At 38.7% G+C, this 24,839-nt stretch overlaps 1 protein-coding gene across 1 annotated transcript in view; it reads right to left on the bottom strand.

Annotated features, from left to right (window-relative positions):
* Positions 1-23,385, bottom strand: part of LOC121433387 — a 135,019-nt gene extending 111,634 nt beyond the window's left edge. Inside the window, exons 1-2 of the mRNA XM_041631752.1 lie at positions 23,254-23,385; positions 7,618-7,681 (exon numbers count right to left, since the gene is read on the bottom strand). Coding sequence (XP_041487686.1) covers positions 7,618-7,681; positions 23,254-23,385 — 196 coding nt within the window. The remainder of the gene's footprint in view (positions 1-7,617; positions 7,682-23,253) is intronic.
* Between the last annotated feature and the right edge of the window lie 1,454 nt (positions 23,386-24,839).

Raw genomic sequence — 24,839 nt, 5'->3', positions numbered from 1 at the left:
GTCTGCCTTTCAAACACATTTCATTGATTCCATTGCCTTCTAGTTTTTAAAGGGTATCTTCACAAACACAAATTCCTGAGGCACCCAGGCAATATTACAAATAAAATAGGCTTGGTATGCATGTTTAGCTCTAGCCAATAGCTGCTGCGGGAGAAACAGATCGCTTATTGCACATTCTCTCATTTTCTAAGAAAGCACTAGACTCTCTCTTCATATTCTTACTTCTCGAGGATTGACTCAGATTGTTAAAAATCTCTATAAATTCGAGGCCAATGAATGCAGGGCCCACATATGACCCAGGGATTGTCAACTGGCACGTTGTGTTCTTCTACTTCAAAATGCTAACTATTTTACTTTTACTTTATGAAGTTTGTTAATGTGGACATGAGGCATCTGCTCTTGTACAAAATATGATGGAGAAAATAAGATATAATATTGTATCTCAAATAATACATGAGAGATTGCTGAAGAAAACAGAAAAGAAGAATGACAATAGCTACTAGGGCCATGGCAATCAATGAAACAGATGTTCAGTGTTCGTAGTGATAGGTTAAATATATTTTGTCCTTATTTTGTTGGTTTGTGCATGCATGCATGTGTGTGTATGTGTGTGAGTGTGTGTGTGACAGAGAGAGAGAAAGGAGGGAGGGAGAGAGAGAGAGAGAGAGAGAGAGAGAGAGAGAGAGAGAAAGAAAGCCATGACATGCATGTGGAGGTCAGTGATCAACTTGCAGTTTGCCCCAGAGACTGAACTCAGGTCACAAACTTTGGTGGCAAGGATACTGGACCATCTTACTGGTCCCTCAAAGGGAATATTATTTAATAAGCTGATTAACTTAAAATTGGTATTAATTTTTTTAAATTAATTCATCTTAAATGTTACAGATTTAAACATAATATGCATATAGTTATGTGGTATATACAATGCTTGTAGCTTCATGAATCCCTCCCTACACAGAAAGGAAATATCCTTTCACAGAAAAAGGAGAAAAAGAATACTGCAGTTCTTGAAGACTCTGACCATTCCATTTGGCACCCTTCATCCTGAAGGAAGGGCATCACTTTGACAGTTACTAGGACAATTTCAACGAGCCTGCTGCCAATTTGAAAACGATAATGTGGGTACCATGGGAGGGAAGACAGGGAGAAAAATCTCTCTAAAGTCCATTTATAAACAATCATGGACATGGTAACAGTTTATGGACTAGCAGGTTTTATTTTCCAGAACTAGAGATTATGATTGAGTCTTAAAATAATGTATTATATAATAAGGGCAATTCAGTATATAGCTTTTAGCATTTGATAATTTTGCACTTAGAGTGGTTTTTGATTGACCTCATTCCTAATGTGGGATCCCCCTCTGTATGCTATGAGTATGTTTTATTAACATTGGTTATTAAAGAAGCTGTTTTGGTCAATGGCTTAGTAGAGTAAAGTCAGGCCAGAAATCTGAACAGAGATATAGATAGAAAGGAGGCAGAGTCAAAGAGATGCCATGTAGCTACCAAAGGAGAAAGACACCAGTCACAAGCCAGAACCTTACTGATGGGGTGCAGCCTAGTGGTGATACACAGATTAGTAGAAATGGGTTAGTTTAAAATGTAAAAGTTATCTAGAAGTATGCCTGAGTCATTGACCAAACAATGTTGCAATTAATATAGTTTCTGTGTCACTATTCCAGTCTCAGGCAGTCTGGAATGAACAAGCAGTCTCTGTTTACAAAATGGCACACCAACATGAGCCGACTACATGGCATACCAACATGGGTGGACTACATCCACATAAAACCTGAGAGAACTTGAGAAGGAATTCTAAACATAAAAAACAGAGTTAAGCATGGCTTCATGGTAGCTGTATTTTCTCAGGTGGGCTCTTTTTTCTAGAAGCAAGCAGAGGCATGATTCCTTTAAAAGAAGGTTTCCTGACTCACTGGTTGTGGCAGAAACTGTGTGACTCCTTTCAGAAGGCTTCCTGGTTCATGCAAGTTGCACAAACAGCTCCGGTTCTTTCAGGAGGAAGAGCACTTGGATGGGGTTTGTGGACAGCATGCTGCAATTAACTTGATGACAACATGGGCAAACTGCTTACCAGAGTTGAGGTGGTGAGCATAGCTCCCACCTGGAAGTACCAGAGCTGGTGGTAAAGATATCTCTGCCATATGAAAAGGCTGAGAGAGGTAAAGCATCCAGGGCTGCTGTGACCAAGCTGCTTATCATTTTAAAAGCACTCCTGGGCAGAAAATGATTACAGATATGCAATAAAGATAGATTAGAAAGAAATAAACCTCTGAATAGGTCACAGTGTGTTTTTAAATGTATGTAGGCTTGAGAGAGAGAGAGAGAGAGACAGAGACAGAGAGACAGAGAGAGACAGACAGAGAGACAGACAGAGAGAGAGAGAGAGAGGTATAAACAGTTATAAAAGATGGTTTTTAAAAATTAAACAAGGTATTTAAAGAGACAGAGTACAGAGCCATAGATTAAAGGAGTAAAAAAGACTAGGCCATGTAAAGATAGAGGGAGATAGAGACAAAGTCCCTCATCAGAGCAACAGACTGAGCCCCCAAGGTCCAGTTGAAGAGCAGAAGGAGGGAGAAGATGAGCAAGGAAGTCAGGACCGTGAGGGGTTGGTCCACCACTGAGACAGTGTGCCTGTTCTAATGGGAGCTCACCAAATCCAGCTGGACCTGGACTGAATGAGCATGCAAACAAACCAGACTCTCTGAATGTGGCTAAAAATGGGGGGCTGACTGAGAAGCCATTGATAAAGGCACTGGAACTTGTTTCTACTGCATGTACTGGCTTTTTGGGATCCAAGTCTATTTGTCTATTTGGATGCAAAGCTTCCTAGGACTGGATGTGCGTGGCGGGGCTTGGGCTTCCCACAGGACAGGGTTCCCTGCCCTCTCTTAAGGAAGGAAGGGGAGGGAGGAGGGGGAGTGGGGGAACAGAAGGGGAATGGGAGGAGGGGAGGAAGTGTAAATTTTTTGAATGGAAAAGTAAAAAAAAAGATGGCAAATACACAGAGAGTCTGGATTTTGTATATTATTGTAATTTCTTTGAAATTTTTGACTGTGAATGAGTTAATTACAGTGAGATATTTCATTGTACTGGCTGCTAAGCTAAACCAACCTATATATTCTAAAGATATTTTGACATTAAAATTTGGGTCTAAGGATATGTTGCTTTGCAAAAGAGGTTCTGCTCTTATTCCCACAGATGATAGAAAGCTGTGGATTCCTTACTGTCTTATATGGCTTGATCAAATAAGACCCACTGAAGAAATGACCCAGATGGTCCAACATCCATGACAGCTTTAGGACTGCTGGCTGAGATGGACCGACAATACAGGATATTCCATGAAAACCTGATTAACAGTGCCCCATCAGCAGGACATAGTCTAGAGAACAATGCCCAAATTACCTAAATGATTGTATATAGATGTTTGTTTATATTTAAAGGAGAATATGCTATACAGATGAATACTTTGCATTGATATGAATCATGGTTTATTGATAAAAAATTTAAGGTCAATTTTGTTATATGTATATTTCTTCTCTTGATTAAGGTATTGCGTTTGTGCAGCTCATTTAAAATGTAATGTATAATTAAGAAACATATTAATAGATAGTCATCTGTAATAGTCAAGCTTGTAGTAATGTTAGTTAGGTTTTCTAGATGTGCAGAGATTTATTTAAGGTGTATAGGTATTCTTCAAACCTATCAAAGACTAACAGAATATGACATTTAAAATGTTTTTAAGAACTTAGGACTTTTCATGACAATGAGACACAACTGTTCCTGGCAGCACCAATCTACTTCAAGAGGATGATGGGCATCAAAAAAGCTCATTATGGAGTTTGTTAGCTATTTGGGCAAGAAACTGCTCTTGCCTGGACTGCTTGATAGTAGGATGTATGAACTGGACATGCAGAACCTACAGAAAAATGACTGCTACTGTTGCCTAAAGGTGAGACAGTCCTTCAGGGTTCTTATTTCTTGAAAGAGTCTGCCAGATGTCCTGCAGATATAGAAGAAAGTGACTGACAAACTGACAATAGAGGTGAAACAGTCTTTCAAATTTTCTGCTTCATGGAAAAGTCTGCCAGATATTATGGGTCTGTTGGCTGAAGATGGATGCCCCAATGTTATGGAAGAACTTTCAGTGATTGTCCAGGTAGTGAGATATCTCTGTCAATTCTAGAGTTTTAGAAGTTGCTCATAATGGACTTCCTAGTAACCTAGGTAATATTATATCCTTCTGGGGTCTTTGAAGAGTTGTAGGAGATAGTTATAGTTTTCCTCAGTTATGTTAAAAGATAAATTAGATATAAAACTTTAGACTCACAAAGATAGAATAGATAATAGAATATTTTCCTTAATTTAACAAATGTAAATGGACAGAATATTGTAACTATAATTCTTGCTTGATAACTGTTTCATTATATGAAATTTTACTATGTTAAAGTTAAAACTTCCTTTTTATTTAGAAACAAAAGGGAAGATGATATGGGATTCCCCTCTATATGCTATGAATATGCATTATTATCATTGGGTATTAAAGATGTAGTTTTGGTCAATGGCTTAATAGAGTGATGGCAAGAAGGAAATCGGAACAGAGATAGAGAGAAAGTAGACAGAGTCAAAGGGACGCCATATAGCTATGGAAGGAGAAAGACTCCAGTCACCAGTCAGAACCTTACCAGTGGGCCACAGCCTAGTGATGATGCACAGATTAATAGAAATTGGTTATTTTAAGATGTAAGAGTTAACTATAAATATGACTGAGTCATTGGCCAAACAATGTTGTAATTAATATAATTTCTGTGTGATTATTCACATCTGAGTAGTCGGGAAACAAAAAAGCAGTCTCTTTCTATACATTTCTGTGTTGAGATTGCAGAAGACTAATTGAGAAAGTTATATAACAATGCATTAACTACAGATTTTAATAATTAGGTGGATGTTTATTTGATTATGTCCAAATGAGTAAATATTCTACTTAAATCTTTTAAATCCACAATACATATAGATAATAATTAAAGTAGAAATTCACTTATGTAAGTAAAATTCTGTGGTGTTTTGAATAGAATTGGGAACCCTAGACTTATGTGTTTGAATGCTTGGTCATAGGGAGTGGCACGATATGGAGGTATGACCTTGTTTTAGTAGGTGTGGCTTTGTTGGAGAAAGTGTGTCACTGGGAGAGATGTTTGAGATCTCAAATGTTTAAGTTAGGCCTAGTGGGTCACTGTTTCATCCTATTGTGTGTGGGTCCAAAACTCTCAAAAATTTCCCCAGCCCCATGTCTGCCTGCATGCTGCCATGCTTTCTGACACTATGATAATGGACTAAGTATCTGAACTGTAAGCCAGCCACAATTAAATGTTTTCCTTAATAAGAGCTGCTGTGATCGTTGTGTCTCTTCATAGCAATAAAACCCCAACTAAGACAGGAGTTGGTACTAGGAGTGGGGTGTTGCTGTGACAAGCCTGACCATGTTTTTGTTTGGAGGAATGCAGACTTTGGGAGTTCTGGTTAAAAAAGCAGATTCCCTAGTAGAAACGTGGAAGAAAGTGGCGCTGAGGGTCACATTGTCTCTTCACAGAAATAAAACCCTAACTAAGACAAAACCACTTATAGGTGGAGGCTGTTTGTTCATTTCCAGGTCACCCAGACCCGAAATAAGCACACAGAAACTATATTTATTACAAAAATGCTTGGCCAGTTAGCTCATACATATTTCCAGCTAGCTCTTACATCTTAAATGAACCCATTTCTATTATTTTATATAGGCTTGTGGTTTACTGATAAAGGTGTAGGGCCTCTGTCTCCTTTGGTAGCTACATGGCGTCTCCATGACTCTCCCTTCTTTCTCCCAGCATTCAGTTTAGTTTTCTCACCTAGCTTTATTTTGCCCTGCCACAGGCCTAAAGCAGATTCTTTATTAACAAGTGGTAATAAAACATATTCATAGCACACAGAGGATAATCCCACATCAACCTTTAAATTATTTGTATAGCATTTCCTAATACAGATCTACCTTTTTCAGATATCTCTAGGATAATGAACAAAGTATATATAGATGTAGTTAATTTTGTACATACCCTCCACCAAAGCATGAAATTGGACTTACATACTGTAGTATTCAGGAGTTTCCATTTCCTATAGGCTTTTCTTCTTTTCCTTCTCATTTTTAGTAGATGTATATCTCTTCATTTATCTGTACCTTTTGAAAGTACCAAACTTAAAATTATTTTCATTCAGAACTTAGATTTCATCAAATTATGAATTAGCTCATTTATCTATTTGTCAGGATTCTATCTTTCTCTGGCTTCTCTGCAGTATTCTACTCTGACTATATGATATTGTCCTATGAATATTCTATCTTCCTATTTAGTCGAATCTCAACTATTTATTGCAATGAGTCATACCAAATGAAAACTCAAGTATATATAAGATATATATATATATATGCAAACACAAACACAGGATTTTAGATGTTTCAGATTCAAATTATACAGTTACATTGTTTTTTGTTTTTTTGTTTTTTAATAGATTTTTATTGAGCTCTACATTTTTCTCTGCTCCCCTCCTGGACTCTCCCCTCCCCCTTTCAACCCTCCCACAAGGTCCCCATGTTCCCAATTTACTCAGGAGATCTTGTCTTTTTCTACTTCCCATGTAGATTCGATCTATGTAAGTCCCTCTTAGTTACATTGTTTAATAAATTTGTTTGTATTTTATGAGCACAAGTATTTGTCGAGATGGGTGCATAAATAACTAGTGTCTATCAAGTCAGGAAAGGTTATAAGATAACCCGAAACTAGAGTTGTGGACTGTTATTAGTTTCCATGTGGGAGCTAGGAACAAAACCTAGGTTCTCTGCTAGAGGATAGTTCAGTTTTTCGGCCACTATTTAATTATTATTTGTATTTTTTATTATTGTATTTTTCTTCTGCTAATAAAATACTCTAATTTTTGTGATTTTGACCTAAGTTTAAAGTAATTAGATTTTTAGTCTCATTGAATTAAGTGGTATAAGAAACGATGTTTTGCCTCCATTATACTATCATCCTGCATACAATATTTAAATATTGTGAGACTGGATACACACGTTAGCAAAATTGGCAGTTCTTCCTAGCAGATAAAATTCTTTACCTCTGTTGTAAAACAAAGGCTTACATTCCCTGTTGCTGATGTCTTCAGTAACAGCAAGCATTGGAAAGAAGTATTTGGGAGAGGGTAGTATCCTTACTACTCATGCAGTGCTGTTGGTAGGCATCTGCCTTTGTGTGCAGTTATATCTGATTTTCATTGCCCTTGTGTCCTACATTGAATAAAATCATAGGAAAGAAGTTTGCATGGATAGGAACAGGGGAGTTTTATGTGTAGGACTGAGCAACCTTTGTCTGTGGACCAATCAATAAAGATGCTTATTTTGCCAAATTAAATGGGGCTGGCTTATTGCCAGTTTTCATAAAAATGTACTTAAATTCCTCTCAACTCATTTCCCCCATATTCCTCACATCAAGGTGTCTATTGATTCCAAATCATCCATATTCTAAAAAGTATGGTAGCACTATAACTTTTTGCATTATAACGTTTTCTTCCTTACAGCATCTTTGTTCTCTGGAAAAGTTGACATTCAGTGGCACTTCCAGTGGCTTTCTACTCTCTCCCTAAAAGCATGAATAAGTCCATAGAGCGGATATAAAAAGTAATAATATTTTCCCCTTAGAAAGACAATGTGGGAATTTGATTTGGGACAGATTACAAATACATAATTTGACATCTTCAATCATTGTCTTATTTGTATATTGGGTTTGCAAACTTTGAAAATGCTTCAAAATAACTTGGGTGGTTTATAAATTATTTCTGTATAGTTTTATACAGTGGGAGCAGAAAATGTAGCGATCCTACTGTATTCAGTGGAGAATCCTTTGGGTGTACACTCAGAACATCTGGGTTTGTCGTCTGGCTCAGATGGCTACTTAACATTTCTTACAATCTCTGTAAAACTTTTTTTTTAACCTCTGAGATAGAGATGGGAATACATTTTTCTTGAAATGGTTTTCTTGAAGAAGCACAATGCAAAATGCTGCAAACCGTCCTCGTCGAATAACACCAGTTATTCTTTATGCAATCTTACTGTATATGCCCATTTAATAAATTATGTTCATAACTATCACTGTACAGTGACTAGTTATGACAAGGTCATCACATACAAGACTGTCGTTTTGAAGATGGGAAACGGAAACTCAGATTAACTAGATTTAGGCCCAGATTATTAGGAATTTGGTGAACTCTCTCTTTGAGCAGACGCACAATGTTTAGGTGCTCTGGATTGCTTCTTCTCATACTGTGAAATTTTAGAGTTGATTTGTGTTTTCGCTGTGAGAGAGCACAACTTTGTTATAGAAAATTTAATGTACTGATCAACGTGTACCCAGTATTTTGCATGGTGCTCAGCACATAAATATGCATGAGTAAATGAATTTGATGGTCTGTGCCAACATGCACCTAATTATGTTTTACTATGGTGCCCTTTCTTGTTTCTAAATGTATTTGATTTGTCGGTAGCTAATAAAGTTCCAGTTTTATAGCAAAACATGTTGAAAATGTCCTCTGTATCTCCCTTGTTTTCTACTTCTACAAAGGGGCAAAGGTTAACTCATGGCAGTGCCCAGAATAATTGGCTTATGTGAGTCACATGAGCAGACAGAAGGGTATAATTAATCCTACAGCACTGGAAGCAAAGTGTATCTTTTTTTTTTTTTTAAGACAGGGTTTCTCCGTAGCTTTTTTGGTTCCAGTCCTGAAACTAGCTCTTGTAGACCAGGTTGGCCTCGAACTCATAGAGATCCGCCTGCCTCTGCCTCCCGAGTGCTGGGATTAAAGGCGTGTGCCACCACCGCCCTGCTTAGCAAAGTGGTATCTTTATTTGTCTGTTTGGCACTGTATGCTGCAAACACATTGTCTATTTTTTTTTTGTATTTTTAATTAAAAATTTCCACCTTCTCCTATTTCCCTCCCTCCCCCTCCTTCTCCAGTCCAAAGAACAGTCAGGGTTCCCTGCCCTGTGGGAAGTCCAAGGTCCTCCCCGCTCCATCCAGGTCTAGGAAGGTGAGCATTCAAACAGACTAGGCTCCCACAAAGCCAGTGCGTGCAGTAGGATCAAAACCCAGTGCCATTGTCCTTGACTTCTTGGTCAGCCTTCCTTGTATGCCACGTTCAGAGAGTCCGGTTTGATCACATGCTCTATGAGTACCAGTCCAGCTGGCCTTGGTGAGCTCCCATTAGATCAGCCCCACGGTCTCATTGGTTGGGCGCACCCCTCGAGGTCCTGACTTCCTTGCTCGTGTTCTCCCTCCTTCCCGCTCCTCATTTGGACCTTGGGAGCTCAGTCCAGTGCTCCAATGTGGGTCTCTGTCTCTATTGAACCTTAATAGAATGAAGGGTTGGAATAGCCAGCTGTCCCTTAGTATCCCCGACTCCTGTTTCTTTTGTCCCATGTGAGCCCTTCTTCAAGACTTTCAATCATTTGAATGCTTTTTAAAAATTATCTCTACTTTCTTTAGAAAAAAATTCTAACAAATCTATCTTTGAGTTCTTAAAGAAAATAACTAAGGCAGAGGAAGTTTTTTTTTTTTTACAATGTTAAAGAATCCTACTTTTTCAAAAAGATTTAAAGTTATGATTAGAAAATCAGAGTAAAATCCTCGTACATAGTTTAGAATTTCTTTTAGATTTATTTATTACATATGCAGTGTTCTGCCTGCATATACATTTGCATGACAGAAGAGAGCCCCAGATCTCATTACAGATGGTTGTGAGCCACCATGTGGTTGCTGGGAATTGAACTCCGGACCTCTGGAAGAGCAGCCAGTGCTCTTAACCTCTGAGCCATCTCTCCAGCCCCTAGTTTAGAATTGTTAAATTTTTAATTTCATTTGGAGGTGTTATAGTCATTCCAAAAGTTCCCTACAAAAAATTGATAAGGTTTCTTATTTCTTATCTTTTTTTTTTTGTTTTTTTGTTTTTTTGTTTTGTTTTTTGGTTTTTCAAGACAGGGTTTCTCTGTGGTTTTGGAGCCTCTCCTGGAACTAGCTCTTGTAGACCAGGCTGGTCTGGAACTCACAGATTTCTGCCTGCCTCTGCCTCCCGAGTGCTGGGATTAAAGGCGTGTGCCACCACCGCCCGGCTTATTTCTTATCTTTTAAGCAAGAGTTTTGCTTTCTTTCTCAGTCCCCTACCTGCCCACCCTCCCCCAACTTTCCTACATATGAGAAGATGAATTTGCCACTTAGTTCGTGCTAAAATGAAGCTGACTCTGAGTCTCTCTCCTTTTCAGCTATCATGACAAATTTCTTTGAATCTGTATCATGATCGATCAAATTCCTTATTTTGTGGATGATGTAAGCATTTTTTGAGAATGTAAGTATCTCTGGACCTTTCTTCCCCCAATTATCCCCTTTGCCTCAGTGTCATTTTCTCTCATCAGCCTGACGTCTCCATCAGCTGTCACATACCTAGACAACAACACAGATTGAAGTTTGGCTATTTTCTGACTCAACACTCTTCACCTTTCGACTTTTTCTCAAGTTCCTTTCAAGCAGTCTATTATCTCTTTGGACTCCACTGACAGGACTCTTGCCTAGGTCCCAACTGACATCTAGATTGCTAAAACTCAGCCACGTCTTAGTTCTTTAGTAGGTAAGAAGCGACACACAACAGTTAAAAAGATGCATCTTCCTGAAAATTGAACTATTGTTCCCTGAGTCCAGATGACTTCTGCTTTCTCCCCCGAGCCCGGATCACTCCTGCTTTCTCAGTTTTCTCCTCTGATACTGTGCATCTGTCAGCGGCATCTCCATCCACTCAGTCACAGTCATGCTTCTATTTATCATATTAGATCCGGCAAGTTCGTCTCACTCTGTCTGCAAGTGCACACACAGAACATGTACTATGCATAAACAAATGCTTAAAATCTGGATTATCACAACAGCTTTTCAAGTACTTTTCTTCTAAATTCATAACCTTTTAATATTTACAGAGAAGCCAGACTAATTTTTTTTTAAAAAACAAAACTAAATTATGCCACTTCCATTTTTAATGATTTTTAAGGACTCCCCATTTCACATTTGAAAAGTTCTAAGCACTTTATTTTTTATACGCATACCCAGGATTTAGTTTTATCCACAAATAATGTGTATCGCTACTAGGGTTTATGATATATATTGGAGGAATCCATTCCGTTATGGATCTTCTGGGTTTGTATCTTTATGAATATTTATTTGTTGTGTTCCAAGAATCAGTGGCAGAGCTCAAAAAGTGGCAGTTGTAGAAGCTGCTGTGTCGTATCTGGTGTGTTGTTCTTGATGAGCTTCTATCCCAGTGGGCTTTCTCCCACTATGCTAATTCACAGAAAAATAAGGAAGAGGGTAAATAGGCTGTGCTAGTACCCTTTTCTGCTGCAGAACAGAGGCATGGTATCATTACACTCAGAAAACAGAAAGGCATTCTTAAATTTTTTTACTGGTTCTGACAAATAACTTAAAATTCTTCCATTTTACTGATAAGCTGAATCATTCCCTTGAAACATTGAAATATAATATTATGTTACCAATAAAGGAAGAAAAGTTCACAAATGAGAGATATTTATCACTATTAAAATTCTAGGAAACTAAGTTATGGAATAAATTCATATATTAAAAACTCAAATTCCAAGGCAGGACACCATCCAACACTATTTGTGAGGCATGCTACTTCTAGTTTTCTATAAAATCAGCAAGAAATCAATGTTTCCTTTGTATTATTTCCTAGATCTTAGCACAGAGTTTGCAGAAGAAAAACTGCAAGTTCTTGCGTTTCTGTGTGCATGTACACACACACACACACACACACACACACACACACACACACACATAGAGGCCAGTGATAGATGTTACAGTCTTCCTCAATTGCTGTGTTTCTAGTTTTGTATTTACTCTGCACAAGCTTGAGTCATGTGAAAAGAGAGAGTCTCAGTTGAAAAAATGTTTTCACCAGAGGACTATAGGCAAGTCTGTGATACATTTTCTTGACTGATGATTGACATGGGAGGGTCCAGATCTCTGTGGTGCCACCACTTCTGGGTTGATGGTCCTGGGTGCTTTAAGAAAACAGACTATGGTATGTACTCACTCATAAGTAAATACTAGCTATAAACAAAGGACATTGAGCCGATAGTTCATGATCCTAGAGAAGCTAAGTAATAAGGTGAACCCACAGAAAAACATATATAGATCCACCCGGAAATTGGAAACAGACAAGCTCGCCTGACAAAGTTGGAAGCATGGGGGTTCGGGAGAAGGTAGGGTGGGAAGGAAAGAAGAGGGGAGAAGGGGAAGGGTGAGAAGAACTTGAGGGAATGGGATAGTGGAGATGAAGGAAGGACAGAGATGAGAGCAATGAAAGAGATATCTTGATTGAGGGAACCACTATAGGATTAGCAGAAATCTGGCTCTAGATAAATTCCCAGGGATCCACAAAGATGACCCCAGCTAGGACCCTAAACAACAGAGGAGAGAGGGCCCAATCTTGACTTGCCCTGTGATTAGACTGATGAGTGTCTTGGACTTCACCAGAGCCTTTGTCTGGCGACTGATGGGTACAGAGGCGGGGACCTGCATCGGAGCACTGCACTGAACTCCCCAGGTAAGTTGGAGAGTGGGAGGAATGAGAATGTGAGCAAAGAGGTCAAGATCATGATGGGTTCACCCACTGAAACAGTCTACTTGAGCTAGTGGGAGCTCACCAACTCCAGTCGGACTAAGAAGGACCAAGTCTGGCTGAGTGTGGTTGACAGTTTCATAGCTGGGGCAGACAGAGGGGCCACTGTTAGTGGCATCGGGATTTGTCCTTACTGCGTGTACTGGCTTTTTGGGGACCTATTCTTTTTGGATGGTGCCTTGCTCTGCCTGGATATAGTGGGGAGGGCCTTGGACCTTCCACAGCGCAGTGTGCCTTGCCCTCTCTGGGATTGGATAGAAGTGGAGTGGGAGGGTGTATGGAGGGAGTAGGGGGAAGTGAGGAAGTGGGAGCTTGGATTGGAATGTATGGTGGAAGAGGAAAGTTTTTTTTTTAACATATATTAAAAAAAAAAAAGAAAGAAAGCAGACTGAGCAAGTCATGGAGAACAAGACAGTAATCAGCCTTTCTCCATGGCTTCTGCTTCAGTTCCTAAGTCTAGGTTCTGGCCCTTAAGAGGCGTGGGTGATGAACTTACAATTTGTAAGAGAAAATAAACTCTTTTCTTTCCAAATTGCTTAAGACCACAGTGTTAGATCACAGCAATAGAAACCCTATCTAAGACATGCTGAATCTCACTATCTTGAAGAACCTGGAGCTCATCGATCTGGGAAGACATCTGGGAAGTATTTTAAAGAACCTGGAGATCATCGATATACCTAGAGCTAGAAGGCTCAAGGGTTCCAAGAATCCCTGACTCCATTTCCTCAGTGCTAAAATAAAAGAAGCACTCTGTCTGTCACTCACTCCTGGGTTTTCTGTGGATTTTGGGGATTCAAGCTTAGGTGTTCTTGCTTTTCTGAAAAACACTTTGCTGACTGAGCTAATTTTTTTTTTAACCCACACAAGTAAAACAGATTCTGAAAAGTACAAGTTTAAAAATATTAGTGGTATGGTATTCACATTCAGTTTGAAAGTATGCTCAAAGCTTAAAATCCTGCCCTTGAACATCATTCTTGACTTTGGGTAGCATGGGAGTTAAAAAAAAAAAAAACTATAGCCTTTTGTCCTTAATTTGTACAAACATAAAAGAAAGGGATATGGATAATTTGTAGGAAAATAGCTATTTCAGTAATGCCTACATATCACTTCATACCTGCATTCATTGGGCAGACAGTGATGAGGATGTAAACTTCCAAATACAGAATGTGAGAGTAATTCTAACCGAATTGCTTGTAGTGTCTTAGAATTAAGCATCCTTAGTGAGCATTGTTTAAGGAACCCTCAGTGCTTTTGGGAAGTTGTCCTTTACTCCTCTGTTTCCTTGCCCTTGTGAAATTTGAATATATTCATATTTTTATTTATACACATTTATATGCACAACAGGTTGGAACACATTCAGTTGAAATAGAAACAACCAAACTTCATATCTAGTAAAAACCAATTTTCTTTTTCTCCAAACATTTTATGAATAAGTTTCTAAGCCATATAAAGAGTATTTAGGTTGATCCTCTAATGAGGCCTTTGGTGTTCACTGGGGTACGAATGTGTTAGGATTTTGACTTCTGAGAGCTAGGTATGTAAGAGTCCTACTATGAACGTAAGTGTGGGACCACCACAATCCTTTACACATAGCAGACCAAACAAAATTCAGAGGATGAGACTAAATCTTGAAGGGTAGAAAGGTCTACCCCATGCATATTAAACTAGAGTCTCTAGACTGTAGAGTCTAGAGGAATAAAATGCAGGTAGGAACGAGTACTGCCTAGTATAATTTGCTATTATTCATTATTATTGGCGTTTCAAGGTACTGGGAAACAGAATTATACTAGTAAACCAAAGAAAGATGAATTCCACCTGTAGTCAATTTGATACATTAGGTGGCACCAGGAAGAAAAGAATGAACTAAAATAAGAATCCTTTGTAGTTTCTGTGTCCATTGTGTGTTTGAGGATACCATTTATTCCCTCATTTCACATCAGAGGAAACAAAAATATTGCAAAGTATCCAAGGAAACGATGCACCAAGCAGCTTCAGTTCACTCTTTACCAGGTTGGACTCTAAATATCAAGGATGTTTTTAGTTAAGATGCTTTAAAGATTTTCACTGCTTTGCACTGTTAAACACAGGAGGTCCCTTACATCAGGTGCTCTTGGCTTCCCTCTCACTCTCCTACAGGATGACTCTAGTGAAAAATATGAAATTAGAATTGGGAACATCTTGTATACTTATAATAGAGATAATCTTCAAATTTTCTATATTGAGTTAGGGGCTAGTATGTAGGTTAGACTTGATGTAAGAACATGAATATGATGCAAATTTCAAGGACTATACTCCAATCTGAATTATTTGAGTTGAGCAACATAATAAATATTTATATTTATAGCCATATATTTAAGATTTCTGATTCAAGCATATGCATTTTTAATACACACCTACTCTTCTGCCTCACACATTCCAGGAAACTTTGAGTTGGCCCACCCCAACATCTACACCAACTATGACCTGCTGGCGTATATGAAGGGACCAGTCCTGTAGAACCACAGCCACAGGATCTCCATGACTCGGAGCAACATCAGCATATCCAAGAGGAGTTTTACAAGGGTCCAACACTGATGGTGTAGTAGAAGCCAGAGGGTTTGAACCAGATCAACAACTCATTGCAATGAATATTTGCAAGTAAAGTTGCTTGGGCAAACGCAAAAGGGTCTACTACTTGACACATTGCAGCTTTCAGTGTCTCTATGACTAATGAGTATGTGATGGAGAGACAGGTAAGATGGAGGAGCACAATTCTTGTTTGTTTATTTTTTGTTTTTGTTTCTTTTGCCAGGGAGGCTACTATAAGGGTGGAGAGCAGACATGGAAGGCCTGGGAAATGAGTGGGATTGGGGCCCAAGATGTGAAAGTCCCAAAGAATTAATTAAAAAAAGGTAGATTAAAGAAAAATAAAATAAGGGCAGGGTGAATGGAACTTGATCCAGAGAATCTTGGCAATGTTAATATGCCGAGGTCTGGAAGCCCAGAGGAAACTTGCTACGGATTCAGCTTTGCTTTGTTCCACACTATGTCCCTTCTTTCAATCCTGGCACACTGAGCTTATATATATTTTTCAACGTTTTGATGCAACAGCAGATTCTATTTCTTCCTGTATCAACAAGTTTCTAGGAAGAAGACTTAGTGACAGATAATTAAATTCTCCCCCTCAGTCCCGTGGATGTTCACAGGCTGTACCCAAACTGTGTTCTAATCTCAGGTGTTACCTCCCCAATATCCTTTCACCTCCTGCTAACCATGACTTGTGACAAAAATCTAGCAAGTCAAATTAGCAGGCCAGGGTTGCTGGAGTAAGAAGACAAATCATGTTGACTTTTTGATTGCTTGTGTTTCTTGTGACATTGTGTTGACATTCAGCTTCACAGAGTCAAGGGTTCCTATGATTTGAACCTAACTGTCTGCATGAGCTGAAATTGTTGGTGAATACATGGGGGATTGCAACACAGTGGAAGCGTTTGGATTGCTCAGTGCAAAACCCTGCAGCATCTTTCTGTTTTTTTTTTTTCCCTGCCTGAGACTGAAGGAATGCTGATCTATAACCACACCAATCAATTCTAGACAGTAGTAAAAATCTCACATACTATTAATAAATACCAAGCAATCTTTACAAAGCCCTGCTTTGCTTATTGGATGCTAAGAAGGACTTAATTTTACATCTTCAAATCATTTCGATGAACATGACAAACTTTATTTAAAATGCTTTAATGGCAATAATATTGCCTGCTACTTATTGAGCCAAGTATTTTAAACAATATTTAAAGAACTGTGAGCAATATCACACCTCATTGCTCATTCATAATTTTATTGTTAGGTACCTTAAAATATTTTTACATGAGATAAGTAATTTGGTAAGAATATTAATGTAAGGAAGAAAAAAGTGCCCCAAAGAGACTTGAACTAAAAGATTTAATAGAGAAACTTCAACAAGGTTAGCAACACCATTGAAAATATTTCCTATGTTCACTTTATCCATTAATAACCATCTGCAGAATAATCCAAACACTTTTCCTTATAAGCAAGGAGAAGTTGTTTTTAAAAAGTCATATGGTATTTTCTGCATTATCTTTTTTTGTTTGCAAATTGGACCAGCAGGAAGGCTCAGTGTGGAAAGAGGCTTGCTTCTGCACAGTCTGATGACCTGAGTTTGAGACACTGAACCCACACAGTGGAATAAGAGAAGAGACTTCTAAATGTTGTTTTCTGACCTCCACATGCTGCTTTGGTGTGTGCACACATGCGCGCACACACACACACGCACATACATGTGCAAGTGCACAAACACACACAGGAACACTAAATTAATATACTAAGTTAACGGAGTTCGCAAATTGCATTCTGGTCAATGGTGAAGGAAAATGAACAGTTGTTTAGGATTACTTTAGGACTGTGTTTATGTTAGACAAATAATCAGTGCTAACTTTCCACCTTAGAATCTCTGAATTCTGGCCATTCTCATAAGAACATCAGTGCACATTTGACAGCATATGCATTTCACAAATCAGAACACATGCAGAACTTTTATTCTGCACATTGCAAAAAAAAAAATCAAGGATGTTCTATTGGGAACTCACCAAGGCCAGCTGGCCTGGGTCTGAAAAAGCCTGGGATAAAACCGGACTCGCTGAACATAGCGGACAATGAGGACTACTGAGAACTCAAGAACAATGGCAATGGGTTTTTGATCCTACTGCACATACTGGCTTTGTGGGAGCCTAGGGAGTTTGGATGCTTACCTTACTAGACCTGGATGGAGGTGGGTGGTCCTTGGACTTCCCACAGGGCTGGGAACCCTGATTGCTCTTTGGGCTGATGAGGGAGGGGGACTTGTTCGGGGGAGGGGGAGGGAAATGGGAAGCGGTGGCTTGGAAGAGACAGAAACCTTTAATAATTAATTAATTAATAAAAAAAAGAACCAGACCATGAAAAAAGGATATTTTATGAAAGAGTCTAGAAGCTTATCCACCAAAGTTACATTCCTGTTGTATCATTTTAAAGAAATTTGCAAAGTTACCAATTGAACAACTTTTTTTTCTAGAAGAGAAAGAAGCCAAGACTATTTCATGAGCACCCTAATTGTAAGTTCATTCACAGGTTATTAAAATCTTATTTGAATAGTTAAAAGGCTTTATTTTACAGTTAGCATAAAGGTCAGCTGCTAGCAAGAAGAACAAATAAGGGCAGATGGTAGAGACTGGTCTTTTTTTCTTTGTTTCCAAATAAAGAGTCTAGTGTAGTTACTTGGTATTATAAAGTTAAAATTCTCAGAGAGGAAACGGAGATTAAAAAGTATCTGTTAAATTCTGTTTTGTTTTTATTTATTGAGAGAAGGCTTTTCTGTGTAGCTCTAGCTATTCTGGAAGACCAGACTGGCCCGGAACTCACAGAAATCTGGCTGCCTCTGCCTTGTTCTAGGATTAAAGACACGCACCACCACTGCCTGGCTAAATAGTTAGAGTCTTAATGAGGAAAATGAGGATCTTTTTGAATCCTAAGTGATGAAAGAAGTCTTGCAGAGAAAATGTATCTTGTCATAAAAATCTTGGGGCACATAAGATCATCAGGCAACAACATTAGTTTATTTTAATAAGGTCTGATTGGAGACTATTTACCGCACATGCCATGGCCAGAATATCTTCCTATAAAATTGACATAAACCATATAACATTTGATACTGTCATTAAAAATTTTATGTCCTTAGCTTTTCTTTTTCTTGAGCTCAGTTTAATCTTTTAGATGATTAATATAAGGCACCAGTGAGCGCTCACGTAGTATTAACTCTGAAGTAAAGAAACATTCTATGAACATAGAGAAAATCATTTTGATTCTCATTAGTGAGTTTAATTTTGCAATAGAAACAAGGCAGACTATAGGAATTCAAAACAAGGTCTACAGCTTAGAAATGAAACTGACCCTTCCTGCATTTAGAGTGAATTTCAATTATGCTTAGAAGCTTGGCTCATCATTTGCATTTTCCTTGCTTTCCAAAGGCACAATGTATTTGGAATAACCAAATTATGATATGGAAAATGCCTCTTCAATTGAACATGTGATGTCTTTCTTAGCATAAATAAAAGCAGCCTGAATTCATTGTTTAGGCTACTTTTCAGGATGTCTCCATCTTGTTTGTTCACAGAGTAAGTTACAAACACTGTTGGATAGTTTCTCATTAGGACACATAGTGAAAATTGTCTTCATATACAACATTCAAGTCATTTTTCTTGACTATTACCCTTTGTCACACAAACATCTCAGACCAGCAAATATTAAAATAGATACTATTTCAATTCTGAAATATACACTTACATATAATCATACATACATATAATCAGTTTACCTGAACAAAGCCTTGACAAATTGCTCAGCTCTGAGGGAAACATTGATACAATTCAAGTATGCAGCTTGAATGGCAAGAAGATAAAGTAGGTTTTGAGCGGCTAGTCTTGTTCTATTTTGGTTTTATCTGGGTTTTCCAGGTCCCAAATCTGATTAGCATATTTAATCTTATGCAGTGTCAGGAATGGTTTACCATCCCTTAATCAGTCTATTATTAGCGCTCTTAATTGTTCCTAATAGCTTATTTTTTAAACACACCATTAGGATACAATGAAGTATTATGGATTTTTTTTTATGGTTTTGGATTTTGACAGTGGTATGTGAGAAACATAGGCATAGCATACACATGATGCATACAAGGAAACTTAAACCAACACAAACATGTACATGATCTAATTCATTGTTTATGAGTTAGGTTAATTAATAAGGGATTGCCATATCTTTGTGTTGCCGTCAGGGATGGAAGCAGCAAGTTGCATAAGGGTTAGAGCTGATAAAGATTTTGATCTGGAAGACTAGAACTATAGCCCCATTTCCACATTCCATGACTCAGAATTTTTGAAATTCCATGAAAGGTGTAGTGCATTTTAGAGTTTTCGAATGGACAAAAGTCTGATTGCTATTTATGTTATGGAAGGGGAGGAAGAATGGAATTGGAAGGGTAGACAGATTTTTCAGAGGCATCTTGAGACTTCCAGCCAGGCAATGGTGGTGCAAACCTTTAAGCCCAGCACTCTGGAGGCAGAGGTAGGTGGATCACTGTGAGTTTGAGGCCAGCTCACTCTACATAGCTAGTGCCCAGACAGCCAGGGCTACATAGAGAAAACTTGTTTGAAAAACAAAAATAAAAAGAAACCAGCAAGCAAGCAAGCAAATAAACAAACAAACAAACAAACAAAAAAACAAAAAGCAAAGCCAACCAAACCAAACCAAACCAAACCAAACCAAAAAACTTCTTTCAAACACCAGCAACCCTCAAACTGCTTGTCGTGCTAAAAAAAAAAAAAAAAAAAAAAAAAAAAAATGTGAACCAGAAGAGAAGAGAAGCCTGGGGTCCTAGACTATCCACAAAACTGAAGGCCCACAAATCACAATCCCAGAGAACCTAGACAACAAATGAGGTCCCTAAGAGAAACATACATGGGTCTAATCTACATGGGAAGTAGAAAAAGACAAGATCTCTTGAGTAAATTGGGAGCATGGGGACCTTGGGAGAGGGTTGTAGAGGGGAGGGGAGAGGCAGGGAGGGGAGCAGGGAAAACTGTAAAGATCAATAAAAATCAATTAAAAAAATTTAAAAAATTAGAAAAGAACAAAACACTGAAGCTGAAACTGGCGACAAAAGACACATGAGTTGTTTCTTCATGGTCCAAAACTAAGGAAAGCTAAATGGTGAACCCAGGTAATAGTTGTGGTTATCCAGTCCTGTCAAACACCCATCCTGAGTTTGGTGTTGCACACCACAGCTTTTAACTAAAGGCAAACTTAAACCACAGAAACAGAATGTGGTTAATTATTTCTCTGTTGGTTGGGAGTGGAATGTAGTTTAGTGTCTATGGTTCCTGTTGTCCTGGCAAGTACAGAGCTCATTCCCACACTTGTAATAGCTTGTGCAAGGGTCTGAGACTCACAGTTCTATGTCCTCTTTGCTGTGCTCATCTGAACTTCCATGGAGAATGTCCCTATGGAGACTGTATTAAAAGCCACCTTAACCTGTCCTCTGTACTTGAGTTCATTCTTTAGTAAGCTACCATTTGAGATCGAATGATCTTTACCTTAGATTTCTCATCCAAGCACCAAGGTGATAATCCAGTTCTCTAGGAATAGCAGCATATGATTTTGGAAATAATTATTAGGGATATTTTTATCTTTCTGGAAAAAAATATTTGAGACAATGAGACCAAGTGTCATTGTGTAGCCCAGGCTTAACTTAAACCCAAGACATTTTAAGGAGTCCCAGCCACTCAAAGGCTAGGATTACAGCATGCAATACCATACAGGTTCCCTACGATCATCTTTAATGAATGTTATTAATGCATAAAAATTAACAATTTCTGTCATTCTTTTCAAGGTTTTAAATTATGGTACACAAGTTTCAAAAAGAAGTTGTGAGTTGAAATTGGGGAGCTAAGTTATGCTAAGCAATAGGTTGTTTTCTTTTCCCAAAAAAGGTTTCCTTTAGAAGAATTTTTGTTTTGTTTTGTTTTGTTTTTCGAGACAGGGTTTCTCTGTAGCTTTGGAGCCTGTCCTGGCACTAGCTCTTGTAGACCAGGCTGGCCTCGAACTCACAGAGATCCGCCTGCCTCTGCCTCCCGAGTGCTGGGATTAATGGCGTGCGCCACCACTGCCCGGCTAGAAGAATTTTTAAAACACCTAAAGCATTCTATTTTATTTTTATTATGAATATGTGCATATGGATGTTGGATGAGTATGTGGATACAGTTGTCTACAAGAGACCAGAAGAGGGGACTGAATCCCCTGAGCTGGAGATACAGACTGGTACGGTCCTTGATGTGGGTGTTGAGAAATGAGCTTGGATCCTTTAAAAGATACACTCTTTTTTTTGTTATGTTTTTATAACCTTATTTATTGTAAGCAGATATTGAATTCAATCTAAATTGTTCAACTTCAGTTTAAAACCTATTTTGTTTGTTTAGTCCCAGTTTTTTCTTTTTTAAAAAATTTATTTATTTATTAAAGATATCTGCCTCCTCCCCGCCACTGCCTCCCATTTCCCTCCCTCTCCCTTAATCAAGTCCCCCTCCCTCATCAGCCAAAAGAGCAGTGAGGGTTCCCTGCCCTGTGGGAAGTCCAAGGACCTCCCACCTCCTTCCAGGTCTAGTAAGGTGAACATCCAAACTGCCTAGGCTCCCACAAAGAGGGTGAACCCCCCCAAAAAAACATATCGTCATCCTCCTGGATATTAACCTTCATCAGGCAATGAAAGGAGACAGAGACAGAGACCCACATTGGAGCACCGGACTGAAATCCCAATGTCCAAATCAGGAACAGAAGGAGAGAGGGCACAAGCAAGGAACTCAGGACCGTGAGGGGTGCACCCACATACTGAGACAATGGGGATGATCTATCGGGAGCTCACCAAGGCCAGATGGACTGGGCCTGAATAAGCATGGGATGAAACCGGACTTGCTGAACATAGCAGACAATGAGGACTGCTGAGAAGTCAAGAACAATGGCACTGGGTTTTGATCCTACTGCACGTAGTGGCTTTGTGGGAGCCTAGGCAGTTTGGATGCTCACTTTAAAAGATACACTCTTAACCACTGAGCGTCTCCCAGTCCCTTTGTCAGCGGTCATTTCCAACATGGGAGCTCAGGCATCATGATCTTTTACTTCCTTCCTTAAATCCTTCACAACACTGCACCTTGTTGTCATCCTCAATGCTTGAATCTCAGTATCTCTCTCTCCTACTCAGACATACTTTTTTCGTCCTTCTCCCTTCCTCCAGTCTTCCTTTCCCTCCTCCCTCTCTTCCCTCTACCTTTTCCCCCCTTTCCTCCCATTTCTTCCTTCACTGCTGCCATCTTTTCCCCACCTTTCATCTGGTTTCTACATCGGCTTCCACAATTGTCTCACTGCATACACTTTTAGTCCAAACCCATTTTTTTTGTATCTAACAAGGATGTCCTCTGGGGAATTAATCTTATTCTTTGGCCTCACTGAAAACTTCAAGGGAGGAGCAAGGACCAGAGGAGAGGAGGATGCCAGGGGCCAACCACCCAGCCACCCAGCCAGCCTCTATGTCTTGAGTTATAAGACAAAATAAAGGATTCTTCTTTTAAGTTGTTTCTAACCAGGTATTTTGGTCATAGAAATGAGAAAAGTGAGTGATGTAAGACCCTTACTTTAACACTTAGAAGCAACATGGAAAGAAAGGTAAAATACCTATAAAGCCCAGAAGAATGTGAAGAAAAAGTCCAATTTATCAATATCAAAATATTAATGATAGATGAAGTGGCTAGGAACTTGAGAGAATAGTAAGGCAAAGATAAAAATATGTACAAAACAAATGAAAGGTCTCTTTGGAAGTGACCTTATACTACAGCAAAAGCAACTTTGAGGTTTCCAGACATTTATCTTCTCAACTCTGCACAGCACATGGGATTCTTACTGGCTTCACAAGGATGGTGACACTTTCAGTGGCGTCCTTACTCATGATGTAGAGGAGATGGCAGTGGTCAGGACCAACCAAGCCCCTGGGGTTTCCATTTACACATGTCTTTGGGGGCATCATTTTTAACATGATGTTCACAATTTTTCAAAATAAAACCACCAAAACCAAAAGCCAAACAAACAAAAGAACTGGCACCAACTAGAATCTTTAAACCTGTTCTACAAAGACAAAGAAGCAGTAAAGCTGCTGGGTCAATTGCATTTAATTCACCATTGTCTCCATTGACAGGGAAGACATCTCCTATCACCTGAGTGAATAAATATTTATAAGGCTCTCTACTGAGTCTGTAGGACACCACATTGCTCCAAAAGGAGGCAAATTCAGGATAGAGTGGAATAGGCAGGTTAAAAACAACAAAAACCGCATTCCATCAGCGGCCCATTTTCTTCTCTAATACAGGTAAGAGTGCTATTTTCAATTTCTAGTCCTGGGTGGAAAGTCATCCTGAAATTGAAGCCACTTCACGGGCTAAGTGGTTAGAAGAAAGTTAATCCATCAGGACTGAGAGAGTAAGTTGGATAAGTATAGTTCCCTTGAGCTACCAGGAAGAGCCAGGATAGTTTTCCATTTCTTCAGCTACAGTTTTCTATCAGACTTCTAGTTAAAAGAAAAAAAATTCATTAGCAAATAGGTTTATTTTTTAACTTAAATTTTATGATAAAATTTCATAGCCACCCCCCAATATTCTGGAGTACATTACTATCATGGGACTTGTGAAAAGGAAACATACCCACTGATTGTGCCTTGGATTCACTGAACAATGAAACACAAAATATAGTCTGGAAGGAACAAAAAAAAAAAGTTCACAATGCTAGTTCTAACCCCCCATGAATAGTATGTTCCTTCAGTTCTATGCATGCATAGAATGAGCAAACTACATGCTGGTCCAGTTAACATGTCTAGATGCATATTCTACAGCTGAAAATAAATGCTTCCCAAACAAGAATTCAGGGTGCTGATCACATATTTTCCCATGTCTTTGACCATCTGTATTTAAATAACAACAAAGAATCACTAGAAAGCCTGCTATATTTGACAAAAGTCTGTACAAAATTTAGCCATCATTTCAGCTTAGATGGAGTGGGCCAGGAGACCTTACCTCTCTCCTGGGGGAACCTACTAGCAGTTAATGTTAGCTGGGGGTGGCGGTTGGTGGGTGGGGGCATTTTCTTCAGTGGTGTAGTCGCTGATAAGGTACCCATGCTCCAGTAAATAACTTCATCCTCAAAATCATAAGAGTAACTCTAAACTCACGGGCCATACACAAAATAGAACATGAAAAGAAGAGGATTTGTTGCAAGATGGAGGTGGTAAAAGAGAAAAATGGGAATACAAAATGGTTAAAATTCATTAGATACACACACACACACACACACACACACACGAAACCATTAAAAGACTTTAAAATTAAAAATCAACAATCAATGTTTATATTTTGGAATCCATTTTATTTCTCCCTTAATATTCGGAGAAGGAAGAATACAGAGCGGTACAGAAGAGGGAAGATTGCTCTTGGTATTTGT

This window comes from Microtus oregoni, unplaced genomic scaffold (genome assembly GCF_018167655.1).
Source record: "Microtus oregoni isolate MIOR12 unplaced genomic scaffold, Mior012 000038F_ref0000394, whole genome shotgun sequence".
Taxonomy (NCBI): Eukaryota; Metazoa; Chordata; class Mammalia; order Rodentia; family Cricetidae; genus Microtus; species Microtus oregoni.
This window is presented reverse-complemented; position numbering and strand designations above follow the sequence as displayed.